This window comes from Acomys russatus, chromosome 32, assembly GCF_903995435.1.
Source record: "Acomys russatus chromosome 32, mAcoRus1.1, whole genome shotgun sequence".
Taxonomy (NCBI): domain Eukaryota; kingdom Metazoa; phylum Chordata; class Mammalia; order Rodentia; family Muridae; genus Acomys; species Acomys russatus.
In genome coordinates, this window is record NC_067168.1 from 3,732,125 (window position 1) to 3,747,404 (window position 15,280).

General features: G+C 45.7%; 1 protein-coding gene across 1 annotated transcript in view; it reads left to right on the forward strand.

The window, feature by feature from the left end:
- The window catches only part of Myo5a (myosin VA), a 157,824-nt gene extending 143,159 nt beyond the window's left edge, over nucleotides 1-14,665 (forward strand). Inside the window, exons 35-40 of the mRNA XM_051140184.1 lie at nucleotides 4,683-4,772; nucleotides 6,559-6,709; nucleotides 8,132-8,414; nucleotides 10,389-10,563; nucleotides 13,895-13,975; nucleotides 14,255-14,665. Coding sequence (XP_050996141.1) covers nucleotides 4,683-4,772; nucleotides 6,559-6,709; nucleotides 8,132-8,414; nucleotides 10,389-10,563; nucleotides 13,895-13,975; nucleotides 14,255-14,407 — 933 coding nt within the window. The 3' untranslated portion in view covers nucleotides 14,408-14,665. The remainder of the gene's footprint in view (nucleotides 1-4,682; nucleotides 4,773-6,558; nucleotides 6,710-8,131; nucleotides 8,415-10,388; nucleotides 10,564-13,894; nucleotides 13,976-14,254) is intronic.
- Nucleotides 14,666-15,280: the final 615 nt, after the last annotated feature.

Consider the following 15,280-nt stretch of genomic DNA (forward strand, 5'->3'; position numbering starts at 1 on the left):
CTCATCCTCGCGCCTCCCTCACCATTACATACAAACACCGCTGTAGAAGCGATGCCGCGGTCCCTCTGCGTGCGCTCATCCTTACGTCCTCCCTCACCATTACATACAGACACCGCTGTAGAAGTGATGCCGCGGTCCCTCTGCGGGCGCTCATCCTCGCGCCTCCCTCACCATTACATACAGACACCGCTGTAGAAGCGATGCCGCGGTCCCTCTGCGTGCGCTCATCCTACGTCCTCCCTCACCATTACATACAGACACTGCTGTAGAAGCGATGCCGCGGTCCCTCTGCGGGCGCTCATCCTCGCTCCTCCCTCACCATTACATACAAACACTGCTGTAGAAGTGATGCCGCAGTCCCCCTGCGGGCGCTCATCCTCGCTCCTCCCTCACCATTACATACAGACACTGCTGTACAGGCGATGCCGCAGTCCCTCTGCGGGCGCTCATCCTCGCTCCTCGCCATTACATACAGACACTGCTGTACAGGCGATGCCACGGTCCCTCCGTGGGCGCTTATCCTCCCTCCTCATCACCATTACACACAGACACTGCTGTACAGGCGATGCCACGGTTCCTGTGCGGGCGCTCATCCTTCGTCCTCCCTCGCCATTACACACCGGCTCTCCATGCCTTCCTGCCCCGAGCCTGGGTGACTCACAACAGTGCTGCTTCTCCATTCCTGTTGCAAAGTTGTTCTCCATCATTCTGTTCCACGGTGGTTACCAAAGAGTCAGGTTTCTGAAAACGCCTCTTTTAAAATCCACGAGTGTTTTTTAAGTATAACGCTATTCATTTTGGACAGACTACATGCGTACTGTTTCTTAAATTGACTCCTATACAGATTTTAAACTTTTCCCCCTCTCTCAACCCAATCTATTTGACTAATCATCCCAGCATATTAGCTAATGCTTTTAAAAGACCATTTGCCACAATGTAAGAGCCTCTGTGTTCCACTTGGAGTTAATGTGCATTGCCTCCCATCCACACTGTGCGTTAAGTGTGCTCTCCTGCATTCCTGCTCTAACCCTCACAGCAGTGTTTTGGCTCAGGCTCTAAATCAGTGAAACTAATCTAAAGCACATTGAGAGTCCATACAATCTTAGCTCACAGATCATTTCATCTAATAAATAGAAAGCTGAAAAATAGTTTTGAGCTTGTATAATTTTCTCTGTGACTCAAAACAACATTAATTAATTTTTTAAAATTAAGTACCATTAATTTGGCATCTTAATCTTGGAAAATACAGTTTGTTCATTAAAAATAAATATTATTTTGAGCAACTTGGTCTAGTTAACTAGCAGAGAGGTGCTATTTGGTTTTAAAAGCTTTAAAGTTTTCAGAAAGTGTGTTTAGGACTAACACAGTGTTTTGCTGTGATGGGGCAGAGAGAGCCCACCCTGTTGATAAGGGAAGAAGTAGTCGAATGGACGTGTTTGTTTATGAAGTCTTCTTCTCTTTAATCACCGTCATCTGCTTTTGTCTAGTTGGTTATTTGTTTGGTTTGGCTTCTGATGAGGCCACAGACACGGTGAGGCCATAGGTACGGTGATAAGCATCCTGTTAGGCCGACCCGAGACTCTCTGCCACTGGACTTGTCTAGACATCAGCAAAGATGGTCGGTGACGCCTTCCTATAGAGCAGCTTGTGGTTAACGTTGCCTTCCAATCTGTAAAGATGTTCTCTGCCAGCTCAGCCAGAGCTGCCGCTGGGAACAGAGCTAATGCACAGCTGTGGAAGAGTTAAAGTTCTTAGTCAAACCTGTGTGCAGGCCAGAGGGTGATATAGTCTGTCTGTGTGTGCGTATATCATAAAGTTTTATTTAATTTTGGCAATATTCCTAAAGCTACGTGTTTTGCTTTGTTTTGTTTTGTTTTGTTTTAAGTAGACACCTGAGCTTAGTTTTCCTATCTAGGAGTTTTTTTCTGAAAATCATTTCAGAAAAATATTCCCCAATTTTACAGCTTTTTATTATCTTTAAAAAAGAAAAGGAATTAGTAGGCACAGGAACAATGTAGTTATTGATTTCCTTCTGAGAGCCAAATTCTATGAATGAACTGTTGCTAGAAAACTAATGCCCGGTTAAATATCCATGCATAACTCCTACTGGGGCCCATGTGAGTGGGACAGGAATTTTTTTGTTTGTTTGTTTTTTGTTTTGGTTTTTCAAGACAAGGTTTCTCTGTGTAGCCTTGCTTTGTAGGCCAGGGTGGCCTCGAACTCACAGTGATGCGCCTGCCTCTACCTCTCGAGTGCTGGGATTAAAGGCGTGCGCCACCACACCGGGCTGGTACAGGATTTTAAGTGTTTTGAGTCATCCACAGAGAGCAGGACTTTCTTCGCGTCTCTGTGTACAGCGCCCCCTTGTGTTCCTTCTAGGTCACTGCTTTATGATGCCACTAGAGTCTGAGCAGCCTAGAAACAAGGTCTTCATTTCTTTTTTTTTTTTTTTTCCAAGACAGGGTTTCTCTGTGTAGGCCTGGCTGGCCTGGGTTGGCTTTGTAGACCAGGCTAGCCTCGAACTCACAGCGGTCCGCCTGCCTCTGCCTCCCGAGTGCTGGGATTACAGGCGCACGCCACCACGCCCAGCTAAGGTCTTCATTTCTTACCAGGATAAAATGGCCTTGGGAAATGACTTCTGTTGTCTATGCAAACTTAAGTTCTGAGCACCTTGTTCTAAGTACTTGTTGAACTGGATTTAAGTCCAGATACTTAAAAAAAAAAATCTGATCAAGGTGTCAGGAACTGTTTCTTCCTCACACAGCCTCACCATTTCCTTCTCAAACTGTCCATAAACAGTGAGAGAGGGGAACAAGATCTCCCTATGTGGCCTAGGGTGGCCTGGATCTCCCCGTAGCCCAGGCTAGCCTTCAGTTCACTATCCTGCCTCCAGCCCCAGCACTGAGGTGACGGGAATGTCCCATGTCTGGCTTCTATTTCTAATATTTTTTTTAAGGATTTCTTTATTGCTATTTCCAATTGTAATCATAAAAGGTATTTGTATGGGAAGACTTTTAACAAGAAGGAGAGATTTAGGCTCATTGGAAGCATTGTTTATTTATTAACCTAAAATACTTGTGACTATCAAGGTACGTTGTCTGCCTTTTACATTTAGGATGAAGCCTAAGACATCACTGCAGATAAATCTCTTTGCTTTGAAGGTTTTTATTCTCCAAGTTCCTTATGGTTGCTATAAAGAATAATTAATATAATGAAAAACCAATATTGTATATAAATTATGTAAGCTTAAAATAAAAGATCCTACAAGAAATTAACCATTCCTCATAGCATATTCTCTTTTGGGTACACTTGTACTATATAAAGTGACAACCAGGGTCAAAGGCAGATTTTCTACAGTGTTTAGTTATCCACACTGTGCTCTAATGTACCAGTAAGAAATATATGTTGTTTTAAAGCAGGCATAGCAGCACACCTAAGAGGTAGAGATCAGAGGGTCAGGAAGTGAAGGCTAGCATCGGCTATATAGTGAGTCCGAGGCCAGTCTGGCCTATGTTAGACTAGAGATAGAGGTAGATAGGCAGATAGATAGATAGATAGATGATAGATACTAAGCATCATATATATATATATATATATATATATATATATATATGTACTTAGGTAGAGGATAGACAGATATCAAATATATCTCTGTGTGTGTTGTGTGTGTGTGTATGTATAAAATTGTGTGTGTGTGTGTGTGTGTGTGTGTGTGTGTACACTTCGTGCAATTCCATGTGGAGGCTAGAACTCAACCTCAAATGCTGTTCCCCAGGAGTACTACCTACTGTGACTTTTGAGACAGGGTCTCTCACCAGGACCTGAGACTCACTGGCTAGGCTAGGCTGACTGGTGAGTAAACCTCAGGAATTCTCCCGTGTCTGCCTCCCCGGCACTGGGGTTACAAGCCACCCCCAGTATTCCCCATGCATGCTGGGGATCCATCTCAGGTCCTGAAGCGTACACAGGGAGCACTTCCCAGACCCAGCCCGTGCATCATCTTTAAAGAACTCCTAAGATAAAATCACAGTTACCTGTGCTAGGCTCCTACCCCAGGTAATTCGTATAGACAGACACTGATAGTGCTGTGATGTTCTGCGTCTGGGCTAGTATCAAAGGTTCCTTCACATACTCGTAGCCATCTCCGCTGTGTCTACTCTTTCACTTCTGAGAAACACTCAGAGTCAGGGTCTCTTTCAAGTCTTTTTTCCTCCCTGAACTCATGCCTTTATGGTGAAGAGCCAACCAGCTTCCCTGTGTTCTCAGCTGGGGCTCCTCCATCTCTGCTCCACTGCTGAGAAATTTGGTTGTGACAAGAGTTTCAATCCAGGCTGCAGTTAAGGATGCCAAGCTCTTTTCCATGTTCTCAGCACAGGAATTATTGTGACCTTTGTGCCCTTAGCGCCCCTGATTCCCTTCACTAGCCCCAAGCAAAGCGAGTCGGTCTGGATCCGCTGTACAAAGGGCAGCCGAGTTAGCCGAGTGGGAGTGCTTTCCTGAAGGCAAAACAGCAGCAAACACCAGGGCGCCTGCTTAAACTCTGCCGCCGACAAGGATGTAAAGCTAAATGTGGTTTATCTGTGGCGCAGTTTATGACGGTTTGTGAAAGACGCGGGTCTTCTGTGTCCACCTAACTTTCTTCCCCAAGGACAAGACAAATGTAGACTTATTTTCTCTTTCAGAAAAGAGGTGACGATTTTGAAACTGTCTCCTTCTGGCTCTCTAACACATGCCGATTTTTGCACTGTTTGAAGCAATACAGTGGAGAAGAGGTGAGAAAACCTCAGCGGTAAAAACAGCATGTTGTGCTTTCATTGGCCTTTAAAGGGAAAGTTTTAAAAATGCTTGAATCGTGGTAATGTCCAACCAGCCCCCAGACAGGAAATGTACTGCTTCAGTGATGTCTGCTGTCTTCTGGTGAACTGAGCAATGACGTAATTTCTTCCTTTCTAGCATTTATGAGACAGCATGATAAAAACACGTCAAGCATCAGTTAGTGAGTGATTACTAGAAAACAAATATTTTTCTTAATATGTTGTGGTGGCCTATGTAGAATTAATATTAGCATATAGAATTGTTTATAGAAATGAATCTGTTTAGGCTAACTACAGTACCTTAAAGGCAACCAACAAAAAAGCATAATCAAAGTTATATGTAGCTGGGCATAGTTGTGCACATATTTAAACCCAGCATCACTGTGGAGATAGAGACAGGCAGATCTCTGAGCTCAAGCCCAGCCGAGTCTGCAGAGTGAGTTCCAGGACAGCCAGGGATACACAGAGAGACCCTTCTCAAAAGGAAAAAAAAATCATATATGTATTTTTCAGTGTATCTAAAATAAATCTATACTGATTTTGTTTGTAGTGAAGTTTTCATTTGTTGTTGATAGATTTCAACCAAATGTAAAACTCTAAACTATTGATAACTGTTGAGAGCTGTTTACTATGTGTCTGTCAGCACTTGCTACACAGAATATGTTTGTCATTGAATTCCTACAACATCTGGTGCAGTTGGCATCAAGCCCATTGTACAGATGAGGCTCAGTGAGGCTCATCCTTTAGTCTGTGGCCTCTTGACTTAAGGAGCAGAGCTGTGACTGCATCTGCACAGGTTGAGACCTGTGCCCTGACCTTGTCCTTTCCGATCCCCCATCCTTTGTCAGGGAGGCTAGCAGAGAAGCTGGTCAGGAGCACTTTATGGTACCCAGAGCAGAGGACTTTATGGCAAGATGACAGGAAGTACAAAGATGCCCAGGACACCTGAGGAGGTGGGCCTGAGAGAGCAGAAGGACCCTGCTGGCCCCACACTTAGTGGCAGCCACTAAGCAGCTCCGCCATTAGGTGGGGCCAGTGAGCAGCGTACTTAGGTGCAGAGGTGGAAGACATGCTGCCTATGCAGGGAGCTCACCTTTTAAACCAGCGCTACCAAAAGACTTTCCTAAGGTCTACTTGAAATCATCATGTAGATACCGTGAGTTAGAACAAAATGACAAATTTCATTTACTTTCTAGTTCATAAAGAAGCTGGTATATTCAAGAGTATCATACAGAATAAATAATATTATGCATGTCCCTCTGGGTGTAGTCTATACGAATAGGACTATATTTAAAGGGTGAGAGCTAAAGTGTTTTCACTTATTTATTTAGTGATTGGCAGTCGACCTGCTGCTTTATCAATGAGACAAGTTTCTTTTTTTCTTAAGTTAAATTTCTCCATCTTACTATTAGGAAGCCTTAAGTATAGACTGCAAGAGCATCTATTATTCAAAGCTAGTGAACGGAAGAGGGTGCTGACAGGAATGAAAACACAGGCATCAGTACTGAGAATGATTATCCTGGCACTGGGCGCGAAGATGCTGAGCAAGTGGCAGAGTGAGGCAGACAAAGCCCCTGGGAGACAGTGAGGGGACAGAGGCCTGGCTCCCTGTGCACCACTAACACTGTGCAGACAGTGAGGGGGACAGAGGCCTGGCTGCCTGTGCACCACTAACACTGTGCAGACAGTGAGGGGGACAGAGGCCTGGCTGCCTGTGCACCACTAACAACTGTGCTGATCCTAGGGCTTCATGAAACACAACACGTCTCGCCAGAATGAACACTGCCTCACCAACTTTGACCTGGCTGAATACCGGCAAGTGCTCAGCGACTTGGCCATTCAGATTTACCAGCAGCTCGTGAGAGTTTTAGAGAACATCCTTCAGCCAATGATCGGTAAGACCAGTGTCGCTGAGCATCATGGGTGCTCGCCAACAAGAGAGGCCAGTGGTGCACGCGCCAGGCATGTATGCATGTGGCGAGCATAAAGTAGTAAGTACAGCGGAAGAAACCAGTCTCCTTATGACTGAAATGGGTCATGTAAATAGTGTGCTGTCTGATTCCCCGGGGTGTGTAGCCTGTGTGATAGGAGCTAGTCAGGTATACAAACTTACAGGAATTTTAATGTAGCAAATTGGTTTTTGGGGCTTTTTTTCCTTCAAGTTACCAAACACTGTTAATCTCAAGGCAAATTAGAGGCCCTTCACCACTTCAGGCCTCCCTTAGTTTCTTCCCCTGACTGTGTGTTCTCCACATTTCTGCATTTTCACCTCCTTTTGTGAGCTCATACATTTCCTTTTCTTTCACAGACCCATGGTTAAATCAGCTAGGGACATAAAAGTCAGAGGAGGTCATATAAGATGGCAGTTATTTCTTCTCTTGTGCTTGAGAAGTTATAAATTTAAAATGCCCTCCACCCACTGACCAAAATGCAGGAAGTAAGAGAGGCAAAGGCGGCTCCCACTAGTCTTTTTCGTCTTTTGCCCATGTTGACTGGCTGAACCAGCAGTTTGCCTGTAAGCTGTAAGCTGCCCTACTCTAACGGTCTCCGGTCTCCGTCTCCCAGCTGTTTAACAGCAACAACAAATGTTTTGAATCAGTATAGGGTCTGTGGGGGGCCGAGTTTAGCAGGAGGAAATATAAAAACAATCCAGGCATAGTCATTGATGTTAAGGGCTTCCCAAGTAGGGAGTGGGCACCTCAGGGTAAACACGTCAGGATCTTTCTAAGGAGGCATAAGCCAGACACTGAGAGAAAGGTGAGACAGCAATTCAAGAACTGAAACTAAGTCTGCAGAAACCGAGGCTATCCCAACCTCTCACTGTAGTTGTGAGGATCTCAGCCCTCCCCCCCAGCCCCAGCTCCACACCACCATCTCTGACAGGTCTTATCCTAGACCGTTCCCAAGGCCATGCCTGTTATGTCTGAGATGAAACTCAAGAACGCTTATTTAACTACTCTCACCACCTTCCCAGACACCCCATGCGAGTGCAGCCTCAGCGCTGCTGCTTCTTGTAGAAAACACGGCAGTCAGATCACTCAATACTGTGGAAGGTTTCTGCGTTTAAAAAGATTTACTACTTCATTAAAATGTAAGATTCAAAGGCTTATTCTTGGGGCAGTGCCTTCTCTCACTGTTTCATCCTCAAATCATGTCCTAAAGTGTGTGTGTGTGTGTGTGTGTGTGTGTGTGTGTGTGTGTGTGTGTGTCCGTCCATGTGCATGTGTGCACATGTGTGTGGTGGTGGTGGTGGGGAGTCTGTGTGTATATGTGTGTACTTGCCTCTGAATCATTTAACACTTGGAATACCCCTGCAGTCTCAGGCATGCTAGAGCACGAAACCATTCAGGGTGTGTCCGGGGTGAAGCCCACAGGGCTCAGAAAGCGAACCTCCAGCATCGCAGACGAGGGCACCTACACGCTGGACTCCATCCTGCGGCAGCTCAACTCCTTCCACTCAGTCATGTGTCAGCACGGCATGGACCCTGAGCTCATCAAGCAGGTGGTCAAGCAGATGTTCTACATTGTGGGCGCCATCACCCTAAACAACCTCCTCCTGCGCAAAGACATGTGCTCCTGGAGCAAAGGCATGCAGATCAGGTGAGCAGACCCCAGCCAGCGTGTGTGGCAGCCTCTCGTCACAGCCCTGCTTGCCTGTCGAGTGCTGATGGCCTATTTCCTGGCAGTGTGCCTGATGTTGGTACATGGCCAAGCAGCAAGGGACAGACTGGCGTGGAGCCAGTTCCCCGGCCTGGATGGGTTCTCGTTGCTCAGAAGGGGTGTGCAAGATACACAACAACGTGGTTTTGTTTTCTTTTTATTTGCTTTGGTTGTGCAATAAGAAGATATTAGGGGGAAGAAAATGAGACTTTCTAATATTTTGTGGTTGCTGTTAGAAATATCTTTCCATATTGGGAAAATGAATAAGAATAGACCCAACAGGGGCTGGAGAGGTGCTCAGTGGTTAAGTGCACTTTCTGTTCCTGCACAGGATCCAGGCTAGGTCATCACGGACAGGGTGGTTCACAGCGTTCTGTGATTCAGGGTCCAGGGGATTCCCTTCTCTGGCTTCTGTGCACACTGCACGTACATGGTGCATATATGTACACCTAACGTAACATTCACACACCTAATTTTTTTCTTTTTAAATTTTTAAGTTAAAGAAAAATAGTAGGTCCAGAGAGATCAATTACTAACACTTGAATCTGAAGACAAACCATATTCCATTTTTGCTTATTTCAGTTTCTTGTTTGTTTTGGAGACACTGGTCTTGGAGTCCCAGCTCTTCTGCTTCGGCTAGGAATGCAGGCATGCACCAACAGTGCCCTGCAGCAGCTGCGCCTCGCCATTGCCTCATCATTGCAGCGTAGCTGAATTTGGGGGCAAGTGGTTATTGTGAAGCATCCAGTAAACTTACCAAGATAAAAAGGGGACTTTGACAGGTAGTGATGATGCACGCCTTTAATCCCAGCACTCAGGATGCAGAGGCAGACAGACCTCTGTGAGTTCGAGGCTAGCCTGGTCTACAGAGTGAGTCCAGAACAGCCAAGGCTACACAGAGAAACCCTGACTCTAAAGGTGGGACGGGGGAACTGGGGCCTACAAAATCTATAGTTACTATTAGCGCACTGTAGTGTTCTATATTTACCATTCTACATATCCCATTAAGGTATTTCCTCCACTCACAAATTCTAACTTTTCGTGAAGTCTGTTTTTCTTGTTGTTGTCATTGTTGTTTTAAAGACAGGGTCTCTGTAGCCAGTCTGATTCAAACTCATAGTGTAGCCAAAGAAAACTTCCTGCCCCTACCTCCCAAGTGCTGGGATTACAGATGTGTGCCACTACACCCAGCTGAGGTCACTCATCTTAATGTAAAGTCCCCCATCTGCCCAATGACTGAATTCTGACTGTCTGACCATCTGCCTTAACTGTAGTTTGAAATCTACTATCAGATACCTGGGCACCTCTTAAAACCCTAGAATCTGTGTGCTTTCCTTCTCTCTCCAGCTTGGCTTTCCCCTGCCCTCCCCTTCTTCTATCCCTAGGCTTTCCTGGGCCACTGTCATTGTTTCCCAGGAAGCCTGAGCCTGAGGCATATGTTGGAGCACCTGGTTATTCAGTCACCCACCCTATTTGGGGTCTTCTTAAGGAAGACAGAGTGCGTGAAGAAGTCAGAGGTTTAGCCTGCAAAGGGCACCTGGGTCTGAAATTGCAGAAGCCGGAAGTACATTCTAGTCAGCTGCTTAATAAGGACATTGCCATATGATATACTCAGTCTTGTTTATTAGCAAGTTTAAAAGCTTTTCCTCTGAGGACTTTGTTTCTATCTTCCAATAAAGAGTTGCAGTCTCTTGCCATTCAGTCTTACATAATTCAGATTATAAGCCTCATGACTTTATAATGATAAATGTTAAAGCACAGCTGATTAGATTTTAGAAAATTGAACAAAAATACTACCTGTCAGTTTAACTGACAAGGCTACATACACAAAATTAAGACACTTATGACAGCATTCACCAAATTTGCATTTTCTCTTATTTTCTCTTACGCTCTCCCTTTTTATTTTTGGCACAGGTACAATGTCAGTCAACTGGAAGAATGGCTGCGTGACAAGAATCTAATGAACAGCGGGGCCAAAGAGACTCTGGAACCTCTTATTCAGGCCGCGCAGCTTTTACAAGTGAAAAAGAAAACTGATGACGATGCAGAAGCCATCTGCTCCATGTGCAATGCTCTGACCACTGCCCAGGTACCTCAGCCCTGCGAGGGCGGCACGGCGTGGTGGGTGACACAGGGCGGCACAGCGTAGTGGCCATCACAGGGCAGTGGGCAGCACAGCGTAGTGGGTGGCATAGAATGGTGGGCGGCACAGAGTGGTGGCCATCACAGGGCGGCACAGCATGGTGAGCGGCACAGCATGGTGAGCGGCACAGAATGGTGGGCGGCACAGAGTGGTGAGCGGCACAGAGTGGTGGCCATCACAGGGCGGCACAGCATGGTGAGCGGCACAGAATGGTGGGCGGCACAGAGTGGTGGCCATCACAGGGCAGCATGGCGTGGTGGGCGGCACGGTGTGGTGGGTGACACAGGGTGGCACAGCATGGTGGGCATCACAGCATGATGGCTATCACAGGGAGCTCAGAGAAGCCAGGCCTGCCCGTTACTCTTCTCCCCACACTGACCTCCTCCCTTGACAGAGAAGATATATGTCTTTGTAAATCTGGAAGAGAGGAGATTTTATTACCAATTAACACATTTCAGTGCTACTCATGGTCACCTATAGAATATTCAGCAAAGAGTAAGTGTCTGGCCCTCTGTGTGTGTCCCAGGCCCTGCAACACAGCCTGGCATGATACAAAGTCCCTGCTCTCGTGGCACATAGACCCTGTTGAGCTCCCGGTCCATGCAGCTATTTCTATGTGGTTTAGTGGTTGATGGTTCTTCAGGTTGTTCTCTTTGGGGCCAGCAAGGTGGCTCAGGTCGTAAAGGCACTTACTGCCCAGCCTGACGCCTCGGCTTGATCCCTGAGACTCACATGATAGAAGGAGAGAACCAACCACCAGGGGTTGTCCTCTGACCTGCACACGCATACATGTCCACACATGCACAAAATATTTCTTACTCTCTCATCTCTAGGAATGATTAAATGCCATCGCACAGTATCATACTTGTGGAAGTAAACAACTAACAATGAAAACTCTCCATCTTCATGAGCTTACAGTTCAGTAAGGAAAACAGAAATGCATGAAGCTGACACTATCAAAAACAAAATCATAGCAGATTCTGTTCTTAATGCTGACAAGAAGCACTGGGGGTGAGGACAGCCTTTTGGGAGAGGTGCCACTCCTTGAACTTAAGGAATAGGACAGGACAGGAATGCCATTAGTGGAAACAGCAGCAGCCAGAAGAAGGCATGATTATTTCCTGGTGTGACTCACTCCCCCCAGGGACAGCACTTGGAACCACAGCCGCAGCTTCTTAGTGTGGCGCTCCCTCTCACCACAGTCCTTGCTGTAATCTTGCGCAGTTAGTTGCCTTGAGCTCTTCCCCATTTCTGCCACCTATGGAAAGTACTAGCACAGTGGGGAACCCTATCCATAGAGCTTCCTGTCCTCCAGCTCTTAAAGACCGCGCGCAAGCACTTAATATCTCAACTTTAGTCCATGCCCCAGAGTTAGGTAGGCCATTCGGTTATTTATTTGGCAAGTTTTTTGTGCAGTTCTAACCTTTGCTCTGAGTGGCTGATTCCCAAGTCCAGTGTGTCACGCACAGCCTGGTCCATGTCCCTGTCTTGGATTTCATGCCCCTCTGGTGCTTACCTTACGCTGCCTGTAGGCTGGCATTGTCCTGTAGTTAACTTTGCGTTTAACTAATTTGAATATAAATGACCAAGTGTGACTGTGATAACATGTGGGTTAGCACAGCTTTAAACAACAACTTGAAAGTGAAGCCAGGCATGAGGTACAGGCTGTAATTCCAGCACTTGGATAGCAAGATTGAGACCAGGCTAGGCAGAATAGGAAAACCACGTCTCAAAAACAAACAAACAAACAAACAAAAAAAAAAACCCAAGACAAAAAACAGTTAATAAGGATAAAAATCACTTCCTACCTTACATAAACAATGATGTTCTTGAGGCTAACCTGGGCTACAGAGTGAGTTCCACGCCAGCCTGAGGTGCCCTGTCTCAGCCCTCTAATAACATAAAAGGAAAAGAAAAATGACTGTTTTATTTTTAAGACCATTTTTAATTTATTTCTTAACTTATTGGTTAAATGTATTTATTTATGTATTTACCTTTATTTTATATACAGATGTTTCGCCTATATGTATGTCTGTGTGAGGGAATCAGATCTTAGAGTTACAGATAGTTGTGAGCTACCGTGTGGGTGCTGGGAATTGAACCCAGGTCCTCTGGAAGAGCAGTCAGTGCCCTTAACTGCAGAGCCAGCTCTCCAGCCCCTGGTTAAATTTCTTTAAGGACCTTGTTTTTTGTGTTATTCATTTATAATAACTTTCTTTTCTAAACATGAATTTTTTGGTTTTTTGAGACAGGGTTTCTCTGTGTAGCCTTGACTGTCCTGGACTCGCTTTGTAGACCAGGCTGGCCTCGAACTCACAGAGATCCACCTGCCTCTGCCTCCTGAGTGCTGGGATTAAAGGCATGCACCTCCACCGCCTAGCTTCTAAACATGAATTTTTAAGATTGTTTAAAATGAATAATATTTAATTCTGTTACTTTTAATATGGCCTTATGTACTTCAATGTGAAGGCAGCGGGCTGCAGAATAGAATTCATCCCACTTGTATAAAAATAGCATAAGCCAGACTGTATAGACAGTGGCCCAGGCTGTGACTAGCCACTGTCGCTCTAGACTGTATAGACAGTGGCCCAGGCTGTGACTAGCCACTGTCGCTCTAGACGGTATAGACAGTGGCCCAGGCTGTGACTAGCCACTGTCGCTCTAGACGGTATAGACAGTGGCCCAGGCTGTGACTAGCCACTGTCGCTCTAGACGGTATAGACAGTGGCCCAGGCTGTGACTAGCCACTGTCGCTCTAGACGGTATAGACAGTGGCCCAGGCTGTGACTAGCCACTGTCGCTCTAGACGGTATAGACAGTGGCCCAGGCTGTGACTAGCCACTGTCGCTCTAGACGGTATAGACAGTGCCCCAGGCTGTGACTAGCCACTGTCGCTCTAGACGGTATAGACAGTGGCCCAGGCTGTGACTAGCCACTGTCGCTCTAGACTGTATAGACAGTGGCCCAGGCTGTGACTAGCCACTGTTGCTCTAGGAGAGTGAGAGAATAAAAATAGGGGCACTTTTTTTCCCATGGCATATTTTGTACTGTTTGAATTATTTTCTAAATTTTTTCTTCTTAAAATGTTATATGACTGCATTCTTCTTCTAAACCTTAAAACACAAAGGCAAGTGTGGCCTTTGGTCCCTCCTCCCTCTCTCCCAGCCCACCCCAGGCAGACCTGAAAGGAACATACACAGGTGTTTCCCACTCGTGAGATCATGACGAGCCAGCCTCTTTGTGAAATACTCAAACGCTTTATCCTTTATCTCTGCAGATCGTCAAGGTGTTGAATCTGTACACACCCGTTAATGAGTTTGAAGAAAGGGTCTCTGTTTCATTTATCCGCACTATACAGGTAAGGCGCTTTTTTCTTTTTGACTGATTCACCACATGGTCATTTGAATGGAATAGTCACAATGTTTTGGAAGGATAGTGTGTTTTTTATCTTTTACCTTTCCGTTTTACTTATTTTGCAGTGCATTAACTTTTTAATATAAGTTTATAGTCCACATTTATTTTTAAAACAAAAAATTAATAATTTTTTATTAAACTTTGTAATAAGACATTTTGGTAGTAGGCTGTCTTACAGATTGGAAGGGCTGATACCATTGGTCTTTTTTCTTACTCTTCTCAGGTGCGGTTACGGGACAGGAAGGACTCTCCGCAGCTGCTCATGGATGCTAAACACATCTTCCCTGTCACGTTTCCCTTTAACCCGTCCTCCTTGGCCCTAGAGACCATCCAGATCCCAGCCAGCCTGGGCCTGGGCTTCATTGCCCGGGTCTGAAGTGCCGTCCAGGCAGGCGGAGGAAGTGCGCTTTTCCTCTGAGTATGAACAGCTGTCTCCAGTGAGCTACTGAAAATACATTTTTAAAGAAGAAGTCACTAACTGGAAATCTCCCTGCAGTCCTTTCGCTTGGGAAGAGACTCCTTGTGCTGGGTTTAAAGCAAGATTCATTCTTCATCGGTTGGGAGTCCTGAGTTTACATACAGCTGGAAGATGGCAGGGAGGAATGAGAAGACGGATAAAAGGCGTGTGTCTTCAGCTGACGGCGTGCGTTTAAGGGGCATGCAGAAATACAATTCCATAGGTATGAACTGTTGCTAACAAGGCACAAACAAAAAACTGAAAGAAAAATCACCACTGAGTACATAGCATATCAGCTTAGGGGCCAATCATGTGGATATTGTCAAACTGGATCAAAAATAATAAACTGGCAATATGTAAAGTAATTGGCCAAGCAACTTCCTTATTTGTGTCACTATGGTACAGCGATGTGAAGGATGCTGGTTTGCTAGATCGCGTAGATGCCCTTTTGTACTGTAGCTTACCGAGCATCCTAAACTGCTGCTACGTGGTGTCTCCTGACATAAGTGATAGTCTCACTAGGCACCACCCAGTAAGCTTCTCTTTCATCGCTCTGTTTACAGTTCAGCCAGATTAGTTCCAACTGGATTATATGCAGTTATCCACGGGTCCATCCGCACGAGCAGCAGACACTGGGGAGGTTGCGCAGCACTAGGACGAGATGCTTGGTGATCAGGTACAGAGCTAGGCAGAGTGGTTGTGGGTGTCATTGCTCACCAGGATGTATTACTTGATACGCTAATTAATTTCACCTGTGTGGATATCGCATCGTGGTATAGTGTTGTGTAGAAT